Source organism: Schistocerca serialis, chromosome 4, assembly GCF_023864345.2.
Source record: "Schistocerca serialis cubense isolate TAMUIC-IGC-003099 chromosome 4, iqSchSeri2.2, whole genome shotgun sequence".
In the NCBI taxonomy this organism is placed as follows: domain Eukaryota; kingdom Metazoa; phylum Arthropoda; class Insecta; order Orthoptera; family Acrididae; genus Schistocerca; species Schistocerca serialis.
Window position 1 is genome coordinate 227,707,417 of NC_064641.1, and position 24,787 is coordinate 227,732,203.

Here is a 24,787-nt window from a genome sequence, read left to right on the forward strand (position 1 = left end):
CGTGTTTGTGTATGTAAGCCACCTCAGATGCTTATGTTACCTTTTCTGTAAAGATCCTTTAATGTTTTAAATATTAGGTGGTCAACAAATGTGATATGGATGCTGTTAATTTTTAGGGCTCTTAGGTGTTCTGGGTGTCTTGTTTTAAAGTTCCTGCGTGTTTGTCCTTCGTATACAGACCGAAAATAGTTTCTATGGGTTAAAGAGCACTGGCCGCCCTCTCTGTATGTAGGCTCTCTAACATATGGTAGAAGGGGTGCAGAGCAGGTGATGACTACAGCAGTGTGCACGTGTGTCTGTGTGTGCAGAGGAGCTGGCGGGTCTATGCGCGCCCTGGGGACTGCCTGCTAAGGACACCGCGGAGATCTTCCGCTCTTCCATCAGGTGCGTAGCTCAGCGCCACACGGAGGACAGCACGCGCACCGCACCCAGCTGGGCTTCCGCTCGTCTGCACACCGCTTTCTAAACTTAAAAAAAAAAAAAAAAAAAAAAAACGAATAAAAAATAAAAGAAAATTATTTAAAAGTTACTGCATATGAGACTTAATGCTTGACACGCAAATGTATTTATAAGAAGCGAACCCATTTTCCTATCGGCTACATACTTTAGTCCTGTCATAGTGTCCTCCTGCAGATGCCCATAGATATGGCCAAGCATTTTCAGATACTACAGCAAGAGCTAATATTCACGTGAGAAAGCGTATGTCTTCCCAAATTATTTGGGCTACAGTTACCGATCTTCTGCTGCAAAATTTGGTAATCTATGGAACAGTTTTCATCCGACAATCGGATCGTAGATCGAAATACAGTAGCTTCCGTCTGGTTTTAGAGGAAGCAGATATTTGTTTCGTCAGTGTATCATTTTTTTCAACTATGTCTTTAAAATTTTCGAAATTTTACAAAATGGTAATTTGTTCCTCCTACTACGAAAATTACTGTTCGTAATTCATTATTGGTTGAGTGTTGACCAATATCAGGTACGTAGTCATTAACAAATGATAGCTGACGCACGAGTACACATCAGAAACCATCCGGTCTCCAAGGATGTTACAAGCAAACTACAAGTGGAAGCGCACTACTTCAAACATGGAGGTAAGAATAAGGGGAGGTGGCACTACGTATCCCAGCCGTACTACGTTTTGAAGCCGTGGGGGCGTGGCTTGCTGCCATGACACTCTGACCAAAACATTGCCAGTGTGCTATAGCGCTGCGTGTATTACAGTCGCTAATTGCACCATATACGCATGTAACGTCATCAGATTGGTTGTTTCAAAGTTTTTGTTTAAAATAAAATCTCGTAAAGGCGAAATTCCGCGTCTCTTCTGATTAAAAATAGTTTTTAATGTAATATTACGAATAGCTAGTCTTCAATGTAAACGATACAATTTTGTTAATTCAGTAATAAACGTGCATCACAAACTAAATAATAGAAACTGAAAACTAAGTTAGCTATACCCTCCCTCCAAAGCCCCATAAATACATCTTGTTTGTAATACGTACTGGGACATTTCAGTTACGTTACACTAATGGGAAACACTGTTCATTACCACCAATATTTACTGAAATACGGTACATAGAATGGCAAATCTACACAGTGTCCTGTTTAGGCCTGTACTTTACGCCAGTTAATGTAGTGATAGCTTTTAATTTGGTACATGATGAAGACAAAGTGAGTTACTCAACACTTCGATTATCGACGATACGTACGTATTATACTGAAACGTGAACTTGAAAACTAAGAATTTAATTCTTTGAATTAACATACCTTTTGCAAATGTTTTGGGTGTGTAGGGAAAACTGATGGTACAGCATTTTCTCGGAGCCTTACTGTTGAAAGGGAAGTTCGGTCTATGTCCTCTTCTCGGAAATGATGAGAACATATAGTGCTCCATTTAGACGCACGCCAATTCTTCCTCCTCACAGCATTCTCCCACAGAACTTTCCGACTTTCATTTTTAGGAAATTAAAATCATACAGGAGAAAAACACGCTACAGTACGAGTACCGATGTAGCACACGTTCATTCACAATGAAGTTGTAAAATCACACTTAACGAGACAACTTACACATGAAATGTTATTCCCTTCGATTTCGCATCACTATCAGAACGATTCGTACATCCGAACACCACACAAGTCACCATAATAACGCAAAATCCTTCCAAAAGCGAGCGACAAGCCTATGCACACAAGCTTACAGCAGCAATGTTTTGGTCTGACTGAGATGGCTACCCTCGGCTTCACATAGCTACACAGCTGTGACGTCACGGCGTCTCCCTCTATTCTTACCTCCATGACTTCAAAAGTGGGTAGTCTTCATGTAAACAATAGTCACTGGAAACCGGAGCACGTTAAACAAAGACCACAGAACACCAATCTTTTCATGTGGATGAACACACTGCATTGGTTTCCTAGAAATACTGTTCACATCATAATTACTGGGTTTCATTGTGTAATCCGAGCCCACTTGTCGTAAATGTTTACGTTTTTGCGTGTCATATACTGGCGGCCGGATGTCTTTGAACTCGTGTTCACGCGCTTCCACTCCCACTTGACAATGATTGTAGTTCACGCTCTTCCATTCCCACTTGACAATGGTTATGTATATTACATTGTCAATAGCTGACTAGAATACATTATTTAGAGTTGTAAATGGGAAACTGTTGTCATTTCGTACATGTAGCTCGACTTTGTAAACAAATAATAGTAGTAGTGCTCGGAAGTATACTTGATACTTTTCTCCCCACCTCATGACCTCATATACACAAAGGAAGTTTCGAAAATTTTTAAAGGGGTAATTACACGTTAGACGAAATCTTAAAAGTAAACGTATTGGCTAAAAATATACCTACTTTTATTCCACATCACTGCCATCATGAGCTGCCCATTAATCAGAACTCAGATGAATAATATAATCACGAACTAGTGTAGACGATTGGGTAGGTAAATGATCTTTCTCCCACATACTCCTTATTTTTTATTGTTATATTGCTTCATAAACAACTAAGTGAAATACAGAACAACGGTTCAGTTTGAAATAAATGGAGAAAGGAGAAATGAAACTATTGTAACCTCGTGGGAGCAGCCATTGAGGCTTCCCTCAAAGTTTTTTTTCCAAAACTGTAGATCGATCTGTAGTTCCTCCCTTAAATCGTTGCAAGAATGGCAGTACGACAGATATCGAAATAAATGACCGAGGGATAGAAAAGCCTCTGAAATTGCTCAACAGAGGAAAGGTCACTGGACTTGACGGGATATGAGTTTGATTTTATACAGAGGCTGCGAAAGAACTTGCCCCTCTTCTACCAGACGTACAGCACTAGGTCTCTAAAGGAGCGATGTGTTCCTAATGATTGGAGAAAAGGCAGAGGTCATTCACGTCTTCAAGAAAGGCTGTTGAACAGCCGCACAAAACTATAGGTCTTTTACCTCTGAAGCCGCTCTCTTGCAGAATTTTACAACATCTTTCATTCTAGCGTATTATGACATTTCTGCAGAACGAAGATTTCCTCTGTAGGAACCAACATGGGTTCCGAAAACGACGATGGTGTGAAACCCAATTCACTCTGTTCGTCCACGGGTTCCAGAAATCAGTAGATGCAGGCGCGCAGGTAGACACCATGTTCCTTGACTTCCGTAACGCATTCGACACGCTGTCGCCTAATGAACAAAACACGAGCATTTGGAATATCAGACTACGTGACTGGAGAGTTTCTAGCGAAAGAACACAGTATGTCATTCTGAACGGAGAGAAGTCTTCAGGCATAAAAGTGACTTCGAGCATGCCTCAGGGGAATGTTAGAGAATCATTACTTTTCACAGTATACTTGTATATAAATAACCTAGCAGATAACACCGAAAGTTCCATGAGACTTTTAGCGGATAATGATCTTGTACACAGACAAGTCGTGATGGCAGAAAATTGTGGTGAATCGCAGAAATAGCTGCAGAGGCTCTACGTTTGGTGCAGGGAGTGTCAATGTAAAGTATTGAGAATACACAAAGACCCTTTATTGTATAAATACACGACTGCAGAACAATCACTGGAAGCAGTTACTTCCATAAAATACCTAGGAATATGTGTACGGAACGATATGAAGTGGAACGACCATATAAAGTTAATCGTGAGTAAGGCAGATGTCAGACTGAGATTGCCGGCCGAAGTGGCCGTGCGGTTAAAGGCGCTGCAGTCTGGAACCGCAAGACCGCTACGGTCGCAGGTTCGAATCCTACTTCGAGCATGGATGTTTGTGATGTCCTTAGGTTAGTTAGGTTTAACTAGTTCTAAGTTCTAGGGGACTAATGACCTTAGCAGTTGAGTCCCATAGTGCTCAGAGCCATTTTTCAGACTGAGATTAATTGAAAGAATTTTACGAAATGTAGTCCGTCAGCAAAGGAAGTAGCTTACAAAACACTCTTTGGACCAGTATTTGAATGTTGGTCATCAGTGTGAGAGCCGTACCGATTTGTACAAAATGCGCTACAGTGTGCTATCTGCGATAATAATTTTTATTCTGCTACCGTTTTTGGTCTTAAACCATCTTCAACGACAGAAAACGTTTCGCAGATTTATCAAATGTCATACACGCTTCGATATACGTTACTCCTGGAAACCAAAATCGCCAATATAAATGAAACATAGTATTGTAATCTTGCTAAGATTTTTCATTAAGGATGTCGCATTGGTACTAAATTTCGCCAAAATTCTTGCCACCGACACCGTGGACGTGTTGCTCTATGGAAAGGACATCACACACCCTCTTATCCACATTTAACACTTGCGATGGAGGTCGGAACCGCGACGCCCAGTATTGAAATGAAGCAGTTTTCTTATGGGTGACTATGGGAAACAGCTCACACATCGCCGCTCAGAATCGACTCGGAAAGACCTCAGGGCATGGCATAAAGGGCGCTAATGAAACCATGCCTTTCATTGGGGCGTTGATTCCCACACATTTCGCGATCGTAAACGACAGTTCGCGCTGTGATGAGCAACAGGGCGACGTTCTTGACAACCTTTGGTATTGCTGACACCCTCTGGACGATACAGCCAGTGTTGAATGACATCGTGCGCCTGCATCCCTATTGAATGTGATCGCACTCGTTTGGAGTGCACTGTGACCACTATTATTGCTCTGTTGTTCAGCGTGGAACCACTAGGGACGTTAAAACAATTCGATGAAATTTAAACATGATCCAAAATAGCAAACAGTGCTTATGCTTTTAAAGCCCTCGTCTGGCGTGATTATGGTGGAGAGGAAAGGAACGGGGCGTGACATTGACACATATGTGAACAAAACGGTAAAGAGTTCCTGTAAGACCACCCATTTTGGCAACATTATCGGTGCCACCCGGCCATCTTCCTTTAGTACTTGCAAATGTACCTGTACAGAGACAACCTGTGATGGACTCGTAGGCGCCTGCAGGCAGGCAACCCCCTGGCACCCCTCGAATTCCGCGTGACTTCTACTAGGGGTCAGAGCAGCAGCCATTGTAGAGCCATCAAAAGAAGGGGTGAAATGTTGATAAAAGGGGCGTGACGACCTTCCCGTCGTTTGACACGTCCATAAGAGTGGCGTTGGGCAGAATTATGATGAAATTTGTGCCAGTGTGACATCATTAACTCACGTTACCCCTTACATGGTTGTCTGAACTGCGGTCGTTTTTGGTACATGTCGACACATTGGCGTCTGAAGCGTCGACCAGCTCGAAGGTGACGTCGCAGACCGCCACGCTTTTTAACATTACAGAGAAAGGTTGTAGGCACTTATGAGCCACATTTCAAACTTCTACGTCGCAATGGGGAGAATTATGGGGATTTTGAAAAGTGATTCTTTAACTTTGTTTCGCAGTGTTAATTTTGTATAACGTTTACAAAAGTCTCTTTTCTTTCATTACTCTCGTGGGATAGTTAAAGAAAACAGTGTTAACGAAATGGCGTAAGAATAATGAAATCTCGCACATCACGCATGCACTGTAGCTTAGGTAGCTTTTGTAGGCCATCTTCAAGTTGTTTCCCGCCTTGATAGGCCGCTGGTGTCCAGTATCATATTGTTCGTCTCGACTTTCCTTATCTCACTGTGGTAAATATATATATATATATATATATATATATATATATATACAAAAGTGGGTAGTATCGCGTACACAAGGATGAACGGGAAGTGCATTGGCGTAGCTGTCACGTATACCCAAGAGGTTTCTGTGAAATGTTTCCGACGTGACTATGGCCGCATGACGGGAATTACCAAACTTTGAAGGCGGAAGGGTAGTTAGCGCTAGACACATGGGACATTCCATTTCGGAAGTCGTTAGGGAATTCAGTATTTCGAGATTCCCAGTATTAAGAGTGTGCCGAGTAGGCCAAATTTGAGGCATAATCTCTCATCGCAGACAACGCAGTGGCCGACGGCCGTCACATAACGACCGAGAACAGCGGCGTTTGCAAAAAGTTATCAGTGCGAACAGATTAGCAACACTGCGTGAAATAACAGCAGAAATCAATGTGGGACGTATGACGAGCGTATCCGTTAGGACAGTTCCGCGAAATCTGGCGCTAATGGTCATAGGCGGCAGGAGACCGATGCGAGAGCCTTTGCCAACAGCACGACAGCACCTACAATGCTTCTCCTCGCTTGGTAGCGATATGATTGGATCCTCAATGACTGGAAAATCGTGGTCTGGTCAGATGAGACCCGATTCAGTTGGTAAGATTTGACAGTAGGGTTCGAGTGTGGCGTAGATCCCACGAAGCCATTGACTCAAGCTGTCAAAAAGGCACTGTGCAAGCTGGTGCTGGGTCCATGATGGTGTAGGCTGTACTTAGAGTGAATGGACTGCGTCCTCTGATCCAACTGAACCGATCATTGACTGTAAATGTTTATGTCCTGCTACTTGGAGACCATTTGCAGCCATTCATGCACTTCTTATTCCCAAACGATGATGGAATTTTTATGGATAACAATGCGCCATGTCACCAAGCCACAGTCCTTCACGATCGGTTTGAAGAACATTCTGGACATTCCGAGCGAATGATTTGGGCATCCAGATCGTCCGACATGAATCCGACCGAACGTTTAAGGGACATAATCGAAATATCAGTTCGTGCTCAAAATCCTGCACCGACAATGCTTTCGCGATTATGGCCGGCTATAGAGGCACCTTGCCTCAGTATTTCTGCAGAGAACTTTCAGTGACTTGTTGAGTCCATGCTACGTCAACTTTCTCCACTAAGCCGGGAAACAAGGAGCCCGACGCGATATTAGGAGGTATCCCATGATTTTTGTCACCTCAGAGTACATATTGGCTATTTATTTAGACACAAAAGGTATTTAACATACACTCCTGGAAATGGAAAAAAGAACACATTGACACCGGTGTGTCAGACCCACCATACTTGCTCCGGACACTGCGAGTGGGCTGTACAAGCAATGATCACACGCACGGCACAGCGGACACACCAGGAACCGCGGTGTTGGCCGTCGAATGGCGCTAGCTGCGCAGCATTTGTGCACCGCCGCCGTCAGTGTCAGCCAGTTTGCCGTGGCATACGGAGCTCCATCGCAGTCTTTAACACTGGTAGCATGCCGCGACAGCGTGGACGTGAACCGCATGTGCAGTTGACGGACTTTGAGCGAGGGCGTATAGTGGGCATGCGGGAGGCCAGGTGGACGTACCGCCGAATTGCTCAACACGTGGGGCGTGAGGTCTCCACAGTACATCGATGTTGTCGCCAGTGGTCGGCGGAAGGTGCACGTGCCCGTCGACCTGGGACCGGACCGCAGCGACGCACGGATGCACGCCAAGACCGTAGGATCCTACGCAGTGCCGTAGGGGACCGCACCGCCACTTCCCAGCAAATTAGGGACACTGTTGCTCCTGGGGTATCGGCGAGGACCATTCGCAACCGTCTCCATGAAGCTGGGCTACGGTCCCGCACCCCGTTAGGCCGTCTTCCGCTCACGCCCCAACATCGTGCAGCCCGCCTCCAGTGGTGACGCGACAGGCGTGAATGGAAGGACGAATGGAGATGTGTCGTCTTCAGCGATGAGAGTCGCTTCTGCCTTGGTGCCAATGATGGTCGTATGCGTGTTTGGCGCCGTGCAGGTGAGCGCCACAATCAGGACTGCATACGACCGAGGCACACAGGGCCAACACCCGGCATCATGGTGTGGGGAGCGATCTCCTACACTGGCCGTACACCACTGGTGATCGTCGAGGGGACACTGAATAGTGCACGGTACATCCAAACCGTCATCGAACCCATCGTTCTACCATTCCTAGACCGGCAAGGGAACTTGCTGTTCCAACAGGACAATGCACGTCCGCATGTATCCCGTGCCACCCAACGTGCTCTAGAAGGTGTAAGTCAACTACCCTGGCCAGCAAGATCTCCGGATCTGTCCCCCATTGAGCATGTTTGGCACTGGATGAAGCGTCGTCTCACGCGGTCTGCACGTCCAGCACGAACGCTGGTCCAACTGAGGCGCCAGGTGGAAATGGCATGGCAAGCCGTTCCACAGGACTACATCCAGCATCTCTACGATCATCTCCATGGGAGAACAGCAGCCTGCATTGCTGCGAAAGGTGGATATACACTGTACTAGTGCCGACATTGTGCATGCTCTGTTGCCTGTGTCTATGTGCCTGTGGTTCTGTCAGTGTGATCATGTGATGTATCTGACCCCAGGAATGTGTCAATAAAGTTTCCCCTTCCTGGGACAATGAATTCACGGTGTTCTTATTTCAATTTCCAGGAGTGTATTTATTAGCAGAAAGAAAATGAGATCAACACGAAAGGTAAACAAAGAAATGGATGAGATGTATTGGACGCGAAAAATTGAAAAAATTACCAGTAAATGAAGAGGACTTCACGTAGTAGAGAGGAGTGGACGCAGTAACAAATTTTAGCCTTTAGAAGAAAATGGCAAATACGGTTATAGTCATTAATGTTGTTTCCGTCTATTTTACTCTCATTCCTAGTGTTTATCTCATCGTACTGCGTCCGCTGTTTTAATAATTTCGCATTTTTCCCCTTTTAAATTTGTGGGTAGGTGCCCTTCCCATCGCGACCGTCATTTTTTAACCGGATGGAGGGAAGTCGTGTACGCCAAATGTCTGTGAATCGTATAAAATTTGTCTTGTGCGGCACTGCATTTTAAGAAAACACCTAAAGACTGCATTCACGGCGGCCAGTGCATCGTTTTGCAGTTTTGTCCTCATTTTACGTACTTCCTATCTCACAAGCAAGCGCGCTGGCGTGTTAAGCTACAGAAGCATGTCGCTCCTTTTCATGATAACGTGGCTTAATAACATATTATCGTTAGGGAGTTAAGGAATGAATACCCCTGCACGGAGTCTGACCGCATCTCGCTTGTGAATTGGCAGATAGGTATTTAAATCCATCTACTACTGGTTACGAGTATACCGTTCGCATGTCAACTCACTTCAGCTCACAAGAGAGCGGGCCTTATGTTTTCTTCCAGGCAGGCTCGATTTCCGTAGTTTCACTAAGTTTTCACTCCGCTCTTTAATCCAGCTGACTACCGCAACTGTAACAACCACCACATCGACGTGAGGCTAAAATCGACCTGGTTTCGAGACGCAAACATTTCACTTCTTTTCTGCGTCACAGCAAAAATTCTTAAAAGTGTTTTGATACGATTTCCAGTGTTCGCAGAAAAATCTGAAGTGTGTTGTTCTCACTGCAGTAGACGCGTTTCGTAGCGCATGCTGTGTAGGACATGGCGTTCGGACAATCACGATGTTGGCGCTGGTGATGGGGGAGGTTTCTCAAGGCGTTGCGTGGCCGGCCTCATGAATCACGCGGTCCGCCTACCTTATCGATTGCCTCGCCTGCGAGGACCTCTCCTTGGAAATACCAGCGACGTATCTGGGCCTTCAGCACGGTTACACTGGCCTCTTTGTTCAGCCACAACATCATTTAAGTATTAAAAGTACTACTGTTTCCAAAGACTATTTAACTCTAAAAAAAAACGTAAACTCATATTAACAGAATCTTCCGTCGGTGGTTAGTAGAACAACATTATAATAAATGAAAAGCACTAGGCTGGCTGAACATGAACGCAGCTGGAGGTTGCAGAATTCAGACTCTGCATTTGCTGAGCATGTACTGAGTGAGGGTCACAACTACCAGCCAGTGTCCCATGTACTTCACTTAGCAAACAAAGGCCATAAACTCAACCTGCTGGAAGCCCTGGAAATTAACAAACATCTTGCTCACAGTCCAGATCTCATCCTAAATGATCAGACACAGCTCAACACTTCCCCTGTCCTAAACTTCATATAATCATCTTTGTTGTTCATTACTTCCCACACTCTCTCTTCCAACATATTCCCATTTTCCTGAAATCATTAAGTTGTTTTGTTTTGTTGAAGTTGCCTTTATTTTCCACATAGACTGTAGTTTCAATAGTTACGGCTTTCTTTTAACTGGTACTTGTATTACTATTCATGTTTAACACCCCTTGTAATTGTCTAATCAAATACTGTTCATATTTTACTTTGCTCATTTATTTAATGAAAACTGTTACACAACCACTGCTTTAATCATAATATTAATCTTAAAATGCGGTACCACCGCACTCTCAAACTGTAGGTTCCCTCAAACACCTCAATTTTCCTACGTTTATTTATTTCTGTTTATCTTATTGATATTGTTAAGTTCCTTATGTATTCTATAGTTACATTGATAACTGTCGCTTTAATTGGTTGTGTATCACTCTCCATGTTTCATACCTCCTGATGCAGCCTTGTCTAGTAATTATTTTATTTTATTTTATTCGTTTTGTTCATTAATTGAAACTGTTATGTAGGCATACTATTCCTATTTTGTGCTAAAGGTTTTCCTGTCTACTCCATTGCTATTTATGTAGTGTTCAGTTTTTACTTTCTCAATGGAAAACGTTACTTACTGTTTGTTTTCTACATCAGTCTAGAAGTGTTGCTTCTCTTCCAATGTTGTTTGCTAACATTTAACTTGTTTGGTGATAGTACTCAGTAAATGTCTGAAGATGGCCTAGTAAGCCGAAAACCGGTTAACAATAAAATAAATATTGTAGAACAAAAGCGAACTGGTGCTTTTCATTTATTAAAACGTAAACTGTATTTCACTACAATATATAGTGGTAAAACTTCCTATTTCTCCTATGCGGCCTGTTTATGAAATTCGCCTACCGCATACTTTTCCATACGTAGAGAATCAATTCAGTGTTTAAGTTTTATAATGAGAAGTCGGTAGATGTCTCGCAGGACAGCCATCAACCTGAATACACTGTCCTCCAGTGAAGATCTGAAGGTCCAGAGTATCGAATGAAATATTGTACTGTTGCATGAAACCCCAAAACTGTTCAGTTGGACGGAGATGTGCAATGTTATAGGTCACAGAAGATAATGTGATATTCGAGACATTTGCATAACATGTGGGAGTGATGTGTTGTCGTACACAAAAGTAACCAGTAAAAAATTATTACTGTCGTGTTGACATCGTAACGAAGGTCCTTACATATGAGTTGAGACTGTGATGATGAAGCTGTGAGTTCGAAACGTACGTTGGCATAACAATAACGCTACTAAAAAGGCACCAGGTCTCGTCATCGTGTTTTCCAAACAGCTGTCTACGTGTAAATATTTTGCAACGCTTTTGTAGTAACTTAATAATAATTCGAAATTAACATTACTCTACGTCTTCAGTATTAAAAAGAATATATAAGGATGCTCGCTGTTAGTGTAAAACGAAGAATAGAATTCTCGGTTTTCAGTAAAAACTAAAAAAGTCAAAAAAATGCTTAACTCGTATGCCACTGCATCTGCAGGACTGACGCTTCCTTGCATCCCTTCCTTCACTTCTCCCTAGCCCTTCGCCAACCGCAAGCCCTCTAGGTACTTTCCGCCGGCACGACATCCTACGGATACGCATAAGCGTGTGTGAGGACGCGCGTGTGCGTGTGTGCGTGCGTGTGCCAGGACGCACTTCGCGAGTGCCGCGGCAGCTGCCGACCACCTAAAGGCCAGACGACAGCAGCAGGAGGAGCAGCTGCAGCATCAACAGCAACAGCTGCAGCATCAACAGCAACAGCTGCTGCAGCAACAGCAGCTGTTGCAGCAGCAGCAGCAGCAGACGTCACCGGGAGCCGGCGCCGGCCTGCCGCCCATACCCGGAGCACGCGCCGGGGACTCACAGGTAAGAATCTCGCGCTCGGACGCCCCACAAGGTTTCATCTTTGGTCTACTCTTGTCTGACAATTTGTAAGTGGACTGGCGCCACTTTAGCACTCGCAGGAAGATCTACACTGCTTGTGAATGTAAATGCTACTCCACCAAACTACACTACTGGCCATTAAAATTGCTACACCAAGAAGAAATGCAGATGATGAACGGGTATTCATTGGACAAATATATTATACTAGAACTGACATGTGATTACATTTTCAAGCAATTTGGGTGCATAGATCCTGAGAAATCAGTACCTAGAAAATCCACCTCTGGCCATAATAACGACCTTGATACGTCTGGGCATTGAGTCAAACAGAGCTTGGATGGCGTGTACAGGTACAGCTGCCCATGCAGCTTCAACACGATACCACAGTTCATCAAGAGTATTGTGACGAGCCAGTTGCTCGGCCACCATTGGCCAGACGTTTTCAATTGGTGAGAGATCTGGAGAATGTGCTGCCCAGGGCAGCAGTCGAACATTTTCTGTATCCAGAAAACCCCGTACAGGATCTGCAACATGCGGTGGTGCATTATCCTGCTGAAATGTAGAGTTTCGCAGGGATCAAATGAAGGGTAGAGACACGGGTCGTAACACATTTGAAATGTAACATCCACTGTTCAAAGTGCTGTCAACGCGAACGAGAGGTGACCGAGACGTGTAACTAATGGCACACCATACCATCACGCCGGTTGATACGTCAGTATGGCGATGACGAATACACGCTTCCAATGTGCGTTCACCGCAATGTCGCCAAACACGAATGTGACCATCATGATGCTGTAAACAAAACCTGGATTCGTCCGAAAAAATGCCGTTTTTCAATTCGTGCACCCAGGTTCGTCGTTGAGTACACCATCGCTGGCGCTCCTGTCTGTGATGCAGCGTCAAGGGTAACCGCAGCCATGGTCTCCGAGCTGGTAGTCCATGCTGCTACATACGTCGTCGAACTGTTCGTGCAGATGGTTGTTGTCTTGCAAACGTCCCCATCTGTTGACTCAGGGACCGAGACGTGGCTGCACGATCCTTTACAGCCATGCGGATAAGATGCCTGTCATCGCGACTGCTAGTGATACGAGGCCGTTGGGATCCAGCACGGCGTTCCGTATTACCCTCCTGAACCCACCGATTCCATATTCTGCTAACAGTCATTGGATCTCGACCAACGCGAGCAGCAATGTCGCGATACGATAAAGCGCAATTGCGATAGGCTATAATCCAACCTTTATCAAAGTCGATAACTTGATGGTACGCATTTCTCCGTCTTACATGAGGCATCACAACAATGTTTCACCAGGCAACGCCAGTCAACTGCTGTTTGTTTATGAGAAATCGGTTGGAAACTTTTCTCATGTCAGCACGTTGTAGGTGTCGCCACCGGCGCCAACGTTGTGTGAATGCTCTGAAAAGCTAATCATTTGCATATCACAGCATCTTCTTCCTGTCGGTTAAATTTCGCGTCTGTAGCACGTCATCTTTGTGGTGTAGCAATTTTAATGACCAGTAGTGTAATACTACACTATCTTGATCAAACGCATCTGGTAACACCTAAGTAATATGAAATTGACCACTAGATGCTTAAAAAACTTAAACATGGTTCGTAGTAGGCTGTAACGTGATTTTTATTTAATAGTGCGATTAGCTAATTTTGACTAGTTGGCATTGTCAGACACTTGTAAAACCAACACGGAAAAGCACTACATTGTGTGCATATTTCGCGTGTATAACGAACACTTCACACACCTCACATTAAAATAAAACATTACTGCATGAACTTCTTACAGCAACAGGCCAGTTACCCTGCAGATGTAAGAAATTTGTGCATTAATGTTTTATCTTAATGTGAGGTGTGTAAAGTGTTATTTATAAATACTATGGATGCAGACAATGTAGTGCTGTTTCATGTTGGTTTTAAAGGTGCTTGACAATGAGAAGTAGTCGAAATTAGCTAATCGCACGATTAAATAAAAATCACGTTACAGCCTACTACAGACGATGTTTACGTTTATTAATCTTCTGAAGGCTGTGGATATCCACAAATACAAAATTTTAGTGACCACTAGATGTCACGAAAGGCGATGGAGTACACTTATAAACTGGGATAAACATTGGTTTGCATGCGGCCTGCTCCGATAAGATAGTACGCAGTTCTTTAATGCCTACTTGCTCGTTCCTTAAAGCTCGCACCAAAGGGCTCACTGAAGCAAGCGGAAAAAGCTCAGAGTGGATGGAAGCGCCACAAAGAGAACAGAAGTACTGCTCGCAGAGAACATCATCAATGCGTCGAGCTCCAGCAGGAGATCAACAATTTTTGCTTTCTCTGAGGCTGCTGCACTATATGCCGTTGTAGTGAACAACACAAAAAGAAGTTAACGGTGGTTACGGGTGAAAAAATTGATGAGCATGCGCGGGGAGAGGGGAATCTCGACATTCTTCTAAACTAACTTCGTTCATAGCTCTAATACTCGTTACGTGAGGATGAGCGACGGTAATTACTAATCCTGGTGGTCCTGTGCAACAGAAATTTACGTAAGCAGGACACTGCGATGGGAACAGCAATTATTCTTTCTGAAAAGCTGTCAGCTACTCTAAGATTCCGTGACACTGGCGGATCAGAGTCTGTCAAAGAACAGTACTTTCAATACGTAAACGTCCTCACACCCAAAACCACTTCCCTTCGAGGTCACAGTGACACGTCTTTCTGGCAGTACTGTCAACGCGGAGTTCTTATTTTATTTTTAATTTCCTCCACTATTGTCTCTTAAAGCGGATTTCGTTTAATGCTGCATCAAGTTTGTTCCTATTGCGATAATCTTTAGTTCTGATGTCAAAAAGGCACAGTTTCGATACCTACTGATCAGTTGCCTTATTCTACCTTCTTTCTTCAGGAAATCTCTCTATCGGATGCTGAAGGAGCTGCAGGCACGAACATTATTGAGCATATCTGGGGTGCCTTGCAACGTGCTGTTCAGAAGAGATCCGCACCACCTCGTACTCTTACGGATTTATGGTTAGCCCCGCAGGATTCATAGTGTCAGTTCCCTCCGGCACTACTTCAGACATTATTCGAGTCCATGCCACGTCGTGTTGTTGCGGCTCTTCTGCGTGCTTGCGGGGGCCCTACACGATATTAGGCAGATGTACCAGTTTCTTTGGCTATTCAGTGTATACAAGTGATGCAGCAGAAGCCCTATGAAGCTGTTCGCAGACGATGCTGTTGCCTGTAGGAAAGTTGAAATATTTGAAGAATGTAGTGACTTGTAACGTATTCCGCAAAAGTAGACGGAAAGATCTACTAATATTCGATTATGCTCTTGACGATAAATCACCAAAAAAAAAAAAACCATATGAGTCACCGTCTGGATCGACGTAAAGTTGACTGACGACATAAAACAAACTGTAGAAAAAGCAGATGTCAGACCGAGGTTCTTTGGAAGACTCTAAAGGAAATGTAGTTTATCCACGAAACAACTGGCTTCCAAAACACTTGCAAAACCAGCTCTTTGAGTATTGCTGGTGACTTCGGGACCCTTACCATGTTATGTTAGTAGAAGAGACTGAGAAGATGCAACGAGGAACAATACTTTTCGTCACTTTTTTGTTATCAGTATTATGGCTGGTTTGATGCGGCCGCCCCCATTTTCACCTCATAGTAGCACTTGCATCCTGCATCCTAAGTTATTTACTGGATACATCCAAATCTCTGTCTTCCCCTGCAGTTTCTCGACGGCTCCCTCGCGTACGATAGAGGTTACTTCCTGATGTCTTAGCAAATGTCCTACCATCCTGTCCCTGCACCTTGTCAGTGTTTTCCATGAATTCCTTTCCTCACCGATTCTCCGGAGAACCTCCTCATTCCTTACCTTATCACTACATCTCAAATGCTTCGATTCTCTCCTGTCCCGTTTTCCCGCAGTCCATGTTTCATTATCATACAATGCTGTGCTCCAAAGGTATATTCTAAGAAATTTCTTCCTCAAATTAATACCTATGTTTCATAATAGTCGACTTCTCTTGGCCAGGAACGCCATTTTTTCCAGTGTTAGTCTGCTTTTTATGTCCACCTTGCTCCGTTCGTGATGGGTTATTTTGCTGCTTAGGTAGCAGATTTACGTAACTTCATCTGCCTCGTGATCGCCAATTATTATGTTACGTTTTTCGCTCTTCTCATTTCTGCTACTTATCATTACTTTTGTCTTTCTTCGATTTACTGTCAATCTGTATTCTGCACTCATTATACTGTTCATATTACTCAACAGATCCTGTAATTCTTCTTTATTTTCGCATAAAAATAGCAGTGTCATCGGTGAATCTAAACGCTAATATCGCTTCACCCGGAATTTCAATATTTCCGTTGAACCTTTCTTTATTTCCGTCATTGCTTCTTCGATACATAGATATAAGAGTAACGGCCAATAACTACATTCCTATCCTTCTCCCTTTTTATACCTAGCACTTCGTTCTTGGTCCTCCAGTCTTATTGTTCTCCCATGGTTCTGGTACATACTGTATTTTACCCGTCTTTCTCTGTAGCTTGCGCCTACTTTCCTCAGAATTTTAAACATCTTGCGCCATTTGACATTGTGGAACACTTTTCCACGTCGACAGATACTATGAAGACGTCAGAAACCTCTTTCTGGTACCTTTACCTTTCCTAAACCGAAACTGATCGTCATCTAACAAATCCTGAATTTTCTTTTCCATTTTTCAGTGTATTATTTTTGTCAGCAACTTGGATGCATGAGCTATTAGGCTGATTGTGTCATAATTTTCGCACTTGTAGGCTCTTGCTATCTTCGGAATTGTGGAGATGATGCTTTCCCGAAAGTCTGTTTGTATATCGTCAGTCTTATATATTCTACACACTAACCTGAATAGTCGTTTTGTCACTTCCCTCAGTGATTTTAGAAATTCTGATGGAATGTTATCTATCCCTTCTGCCTTATTTGATCTTAAGTCATCCATAGCACACTTAAACTCCGATTCGATTATTGGATCCGCTATCTCTTCCTTGTCGACTCCTGTTTCTTCTTCTATTAAGTTATCGGATAAGTCTTCCCCTCAAAGAGGCTGTCAGTGCACTCTTTCCATCTATCCTCTCTTTCCTCTGCTTTCAACAGTGGAAAACCCACTGCATTCTTAATGTGACCAGTCTCGCATTTAATTGCACCGAAGGTTGTTTTGACTTTTCTATATGCTGAGTCAGTCTTTAGGACAATCTGTTCTTTTTCGATTGTTTCACCTTTTTCATGCAGCAATTTCACCTTAGCTTCCCTGCTCTACCTATCTATTTCATTCCTAAGTGGCTTGTACTTCTGTCTACCTGAATATCCCTGAACATCTTTGTACTTCCTTCTTTGGTCGATCAAGTGAAGTATGTCTTGAGTTACCAATAGTTTCTTAGTAGTTAACTTCCTTGGATCTACGTTTTTCTTTCCACGTCTGTGATTGTCCTTTTTATAGATGGCCATTCCTCTTCAGCTAAACTGCCTGCTGAGCTATTCACTATCGCTGTATCTACAACCTCAGAGAACTTGAAGCGTATGCCTTAGTAACTTCCGCAGCTCATTTATTTATTTATTTTTTTTTTTGCACATTAATTCTTCCTGACTTGTCTGTTAAAACTTACAGCCTACTCTTCATTACTAAATTGTGATCTGAATCTATATCTGCTCCTGGGTACGACTTGCAATCCAGCAGCTGATTTCGGAATCTCTGCCTCATCATCATATTCTGTAATGGTATCTTTCCGCATCTCCCTGCCGTTTTTGGTTTGTATTTTTTAGTAAGTGTAATAGCGTTACGGAGCTTAACAAATTCCAGTGGCTGACGCTACGAGAGAGGCCTTGTGCACCCAAAGAGGTTTATTGTTGGCATTCCGAGAGCGTACGTTGGAAGGAAGGCCACGGCGCCTCCGGAAACGGCGCTACCGATAACTCTCCGTGTCGCTACACATTCTGTCGAAGATTTACCTCTTCCAAACATGTCTCGCGAAATGACAACGACTAAAATACAAGAGAAATTAGAGATCTTACGGAAGTCTACCAAAAGTCGTTCTTCTCACGCACCGTTCGTGAATGGAACTCGGAAAAGTGAAAATTTCAGTGCTATCAGAAGTACCGTCTGCCACAGACCGTCAGTTGGCTTCCGAAGAGTAAGTATAAATGCAAATGACCTTAGTGTCTTGTCATGCTTGAAGCGCTATACCGTTTTGACACTGACGTGGTTATCTCCGCGATGTCATCGCCGCCTTAAAATACTGAAGGTGTCATTGTGGTTAGGGGCTAAATGATGTCATGTTCCCATTCCAGTGAGCGGATTACTACTGCCGGGTAAAACATTAAACCGCCCTTTCCAACAAAGATACAGCACGTCCAGGCGGTATTGCGGGTTGCCGCGCACTAGCATGTAGGCGTACAACTTCTGCTTTACGTGTGAATGTGGAAGTAATTGAAAAGGAAAATTTGGGTTTAAAGAGGACATTAGAAACGAAGCACAAGCTCGAATTGCGGAAGTAAAGAAGCAGCGCACTCTTCAAAGAATCCATCCCAGTGTCTGCCATAGCAATTTAGAAAAGCGACGAAATATTTTAATTTTATTGACCGATCGAGGGTTTGGAACTCTGCTCTGCCCGAAAGCGAGTACAGAGGCAATAAACGGATCTCATACCTAGCTGAACTGAAAAGCACCTTACCTATCAATAATACGGTATGTCAACGAAATTTCACTTCTTTTATCAGAGTCTCCTAGAGGGTATCAAGTACCGCCATTGTATTAGTAATTTTGTAGGCGGGGAAGAGGACAACATATTCGTCGTTGACTGTAGAAATTATTTGTTTCACCATTGTAACTCCGGCCTTTGGGTCATTTTCATGTGGTACTGCAAAACGTTTTGCTTCAGCATATGTCAGACTTTAAAAATCTTCTGACGTAATGTGTATCCACTATGTGATCAAAGGTATCAGGACACCTGGATGAAAATGACTTACAAGTTCGTGGCGCCTTCCATCGGTAATGCTGGAATTCAGTATGGTGTTGGCCCACCCTTAGCCCTGATGAAAGCTTCCACTCTCGCAAGCATATGTTCAATCAGGTACTGGAAGGTTTCTTGGGATATGGCAGCCCATTCTTCACGGGGTGCTGCACTGAGGAGAGGTATCGATGAAGGTCGGTGAGACCTGGAACGAAGTCGGCGTTCCAAAACATGCCAAAGATGTTCTATAGGGTTCAGGTCAGGAGTCTGTGCAGGCTAGCCCATTACTGGGATGTTATTGTCGTGTAACCATTCCGCCCCCCGCCGTGCATTATGAACAGGTGCTCGATCGTGTTGAAAGACGCAATCGCCAACCCTTCAGCAGTGGGAAGCAAGAAGGTGCTTAAAACATAAACTTAGGCCTGTGCTGTGATAGTGCCACGCAAAACAACAAGGGTACTAGCCCCCTCCATGAAAAGCACGACCACACCATAACACCACCGCCTCCGAATTTTACTGTTGGTACTACACACGCTGCCAGATGATGTTCACCGGGCACTCGCCATACCCACACTCTGTCATCGGATCGCCAGATTGCGTACCGTGACTCCTCACTCCATACAAGGTTTTTCTCACTGTTCAGTCACCCAGTGTTTACTCTCCTCACACCAAGCGAGCCGTCATTTGGCACTTACCAGCGTGATGTGTGGCTTAAGAGCAGCCGCTCGACCAAGAAATCCAAGTTTTCTCACGTCCCACCTAACTGTCATAGTTCTTGCAGTGGGTCCTGATGCAGTTTGGGATTCCTGTGTGATGGTATGGATAGATGGCCGCCTATTACACATTACGACCCTTTTCAACTGTCGGCGGTCTCTGTCAGTCAAGAGACGAGGTCAGCTTGTATGCTTTTGTGCTGTACGTGTCCCTCCACGTTTCCATTTCACAACAGTGGACCTAGGGATGTTTAGGAGTGTGGAAATCTTGCGTACAGACGTATGACACAGGTGACACCCAATCACCTGACCGCGTTCGAAGGTCGTGAGTTCGGCGGAGCGCCCCACTCTGCTCTCTCTCTCGATATCTGATGGCTACTGAGGTCGCTGATATGGAGTACCTGGCAGTAGGTGGCAGCACAAAGCACCTAATATGAAAAACGTATATTTTGGGGGGGTGTCCGGATAATTTTGATCACATAGTGTACATCCTTCGACATGTATATGTGTCTGAGGATTTTAAACCCTGACAAGTACTGAAGCAAAATGTTTTTCAGCACCACTTGAAAATGGCTCAAATGCCGAAATTGCAATTGTGAAAGAAAGAAATAATTTCTACAGTCAACGGCGAATATGACGTCCTTTAAAAAATTCTCCATGGCTGCGAACCGCGACCGTGAGAAGTTAATCTTCATTATTTGTTGGATGCATTCCTGCGTCTGTTTTCATATACAGTTTGCCTCTCTGCTCCTTCCTCCCTCCACCCGGCTCCTAATACCAAGGAGGCTATTCTCTGTTGTTTTAACACGTATCTTGTCATCCTGTGCCTTCATCTGTTTGGTGTTTTACACGTACTTCCTTCTTCACCGACCCACTGGAGGACCTCCCCAGTTCTTACCTTATCAGTCTACACGTTTTCAGCATCGTTCTGTGTTGCACCACATCTCAAACGTTACGATTCTCTTCTATTCCGATTTTTCATCGGCTCATGATGCACTCCCAGTGAATGCTGTACACTGGACATACCGTCTCAGCAGTTTCTTCTTCAGATTAAGGCGTATGTTTGTTACCAGAAGATTTCTTTTGTCTACGAATGCTCTCTTTGCTTGTGTTTGTTTGTTTATATGCTCCTAGCCTCGTCAGTGACGCGGAATTTGGCCTCCAAGATAGCACATTTCCTTCACTTCTGCAGCTATTTTCGTTGTTCATTAGACTGTCTAATCCGTTCAAAAGGTGCTGTAACTTTTCCTCACTTAGAACAGCAATTTAGGGAATCACATTATTGACCGCCTTCATCGTAAATTTTAATCCATCAGAACATGATTTTTACTTCCGTAATTGTTCTTAGATGTGTAGGTTGAACAGTAGAGGAAGAAGACATGTCCTTGCGTTACATTCTTTTTAATCCGGGCACTTCTGTCTTGCTCTTTCATTATTGTTCCCTCTTGGTTCTAGTACATATTGTACATTGTCTCTCTTGCTGTATTTTATAAGAATTTCTAACATCTTACACTTTTTCTGAGTCGGAAAATCCTATGTGTCGAGAAATCCTATGACGTGTCTAGACTTTTCTTAAGGCTTCCTTCCAGTATCCATCGCAACGTCAGAATTGCCCCTCTGCCGCCTTTATCCTTCCTAGAGCCAATCTGAGACATCGTCAACTTTCTTTTCCATTCTTCTGTATATTAATATTCTTATCAGCAACTTGGATACATGAGAGCTTTTGCTTATTGTAAGGTAGTTATTTTCTTTGGGCTTGTACAGTAGGAATGATATTCTTCCGAAAGTGCAGTGATATTTCCACTACCTCATAGATTCTGCACCGTAACTTGAATAATCATTTGGTTTTAACATCCCCCAATGATTTCAGAGATTCCTAGAAAATGTATCTATACCTTTTGATAGTTTGATCGCAAGCCTTCCAAAGCTCTGTAAACGCTGGCTCCTAAGGCTTCCATATCGACATCTTCCTATCATGTCAGCAAACAGTTCCTCAATGTGCTTCTCCCACCTATCATTTCTATTCTCTGCGGTTTTGCTGTGGAACTCCTTTTGCCCTCCTAATATTGACGTTCTTACTTCTAATTTCACTGGAAGTTATTTGGACCTTTATAGGCGAAACCTGTCCTTTCGATGACCATTTCGTTTTCGATTTCTTGAGTGACTTATATTGATGTATTCCTCCCTTTTCTTGATCAGTTGTGTATTTCCTTCTTTAAACGATTAATTGAAGTATTTCGTTTGTTACTGTTTTGATTATGGGTGCGGAATTAAATAAAAAAGAATTTAGGGCTTAAAGAGGCCATATATATGGAGCACAAACGCCGAATGGGCGAAGTTAAGGAAGAAAATCGGCAGTTTCCTGTCCAAAGGAACCATTCCGACGTTTGCCGTAGTGTTTTAGAAAAAAACGTGTAACACCTAAATTTATATGACCGATCGAGGATTTGAACACTGATTCAACCAAAACGAGTATGAAGGTAATTAATGAATTTTTTAGTTTTGTGAAGTGAAAAGCATCTTACCTACGAATAACATTGTCTGACAACGAAATTTCACTATGATCACGGACTTCTAAAGGTTATTCCTAATTTCCTCACATCACAGCCTGATAATGAGGTGGTTATCTTTTCGTTATTGTTCACAGTTACTATGCTATTTCAAAGTCGAGTAACCCACTGCCCATTGTTCGAAGAATTTGCAGTGAATTAAGAGTGCGAATTGGAACTGGTAATCTGGCGGAAACAGAAATTGCCGGCCTGAAAATGTAGTCATATTTCTAAATACTTCCATCAGCCATCCGCAGAAGTATTTCGAAATGTTGCATATTCGTCTGCAAGAAATTTCCGAACGCCATTCAATAAGATCGTGCCCATGTATTTGTGATCTTTAGAAAATCAAATTCTACTCGTCGCCAGTGGAGATTCGTTTATCAGTCTTCTGTATAATTCGAAACTGTCCAAAAAAATTATGTCCTTCGCCCCACCGAGCATTCACGTTTCACTCAAGGAAAGCAATAAACTGAATGTTGAGTCAACTGTTCCACTGCTGCAAAACTTTCTACACATAAATAAAACTGCATCCCATGCTGCGGTTTACTCTATACATGAGTAATTGAAAACCATGTGTCTTTTTTTTTTTCATCATGCATTTGTTCTGAAGCAATTGCAACCAACTGGATGTCACTTGGGCGATTTGCTTGTCCCTAACTCGTTACCCATCCGGGAAAACGGGAGCTGCAGTTTAACGTGTAATTATTATTATTTAATCCCTCCCTCTCCGCTGTCAGCAAATACAATTTGCCGCTCTTCAGTCGCATGATAGAAAAATTTTAAAACGAGTTATAAAATTGGACATGGCGGCTGACGAAAATGAATATTTGACACAATAAAGTGACAGATCATCAGTTGCATAAGCTGAAATATAAAAGGCTGGTTTGTTGCTTAATTAAGATATGGACACAGATGAATGAAATGTTTCGTACAATATAAACGAAAGATGAACAGTTGCATAAGTTAAAATGTAAGTACTCGCTACGGTCGCAAGTTCGAATCCTGCCTCGGGCATGAATGTGTGTGATGTCCTTAGGTTAGTTAGGTTTAATTAGTTCTAAGTTCTAGGCGACTAATGACCTCAGAAGTTAAGTCGCATAGTGCTCAGAGCCATTAAGCCAATGTAAGTACTGAGGTGCCGACTGATTAAAATAGATACACAGAAGAGTGATGAGTGGGTGTAGACTGCCAGGGTTAGGGGTCATGGGAAAATAGCATTCGAGGTAGGGCGTAAGAGGGTGTTTGTGTGGGCGGATATTTGGAGGAGGGATTTGTGAGAGTGAAGAGGGATGCGGTTTCGTACCAAGACTTAAGAAGTGGGTGGAGAGTAGGGGAAGGGAGCCCTGACAACTTCTCCTAAATCTGTTATGTATATACAGTATAAGGACGGGGAAGGGGAAATGATAAAGTTTCTTTGGATGTTGACACATTCTTTGCGTGGCACGGCGAAGAAAGCCACGACAAAGAATTGCGGAAGAATTATAGTAATGAGTCTCAGCAATACATCACAGGATTTGCTAAGCTTCACAAGAAGAATGGTGTAACACGAGGTAAACATGTAGATCATGTGTGGTTGTTCTTATTTTTTGTTTTGGTTGTGTCACGCCAGCCACTGTCCGACACACAGTAATTCTCTCTCTCTCTCTCTCTCTCTCTGACACACACACACACACACACACACACTATATATATATATATATATCCCATGTCCATTGATAGTGACCGGGCCAAATATCTCACGAAATAAGCATCAAACGAGAAAACTACAAAGAACGAAACTCGTCTAACTTGAAGGGGGAGGCCAGATGGCGCTATGGTTGGCCCGCTAGATGGCGCTGCCATAGGTCAAACGGATATCAACTGCGTTTTTTTAAAATAGGAACCCCCATTTTTTATTACATATTCGTGTAGTACGTAAAGAAATATGAATGTTTTAGTTGAACCACTTTTTTCACTTTTTGATAGATGGTGCTGTAATAGTCACAAACGTATAAGAACGTGATATCACGTAACATTCCCCCAATGCGGACGGTATTTGCTTCGTGATACATTACCCGTGTTAAAATGGACTGTTTACCAATAGCGGAAAAGGTCGATATCGTGTTGATGTATGGCTGTTGTGATCAAAATGCCCAACGGGCGTGTGCTGTGTATGCTGCTCGGTATCCTGGACGACATCATCAAAGTGTCCATACCGTTCGCCGTATAGTTACGTTATTTAAGGAAACAGGAAGTGTTCAGCCACATGTGAAACGTCAACCACGACCTGCAACAAATGATGATGCCCAAGTAGGTGTTTAAGCTCAGATGGTAGAGCACT

General features: G+C 43.4%; 1 protein-coding gene across 1 annotated transcript in view; it reads left to right on the forward strand.

Moving 5' to 3' along the window:
• The window catches only part of LOC126474362 (MAP7 domain-containing protein 1-like), a 191,250-nt gene that overhangs the window by 32,903 nt on the left and 133,560 nt on the right, over positions 1-24,787 (forward strand). The window contains exons 2-3 of the mRNA XM_050101828.1: positions 309-384; positions 11,983-12,199. Coding sequence (XP_049957785.1) covers positions 309-384; positions 11,983-12,199 — 293 coding nt within the window. The remainder of the gene's footprint in view (positions 1-308; positions 385-11,982; positions 12,200-24,787) is intronic.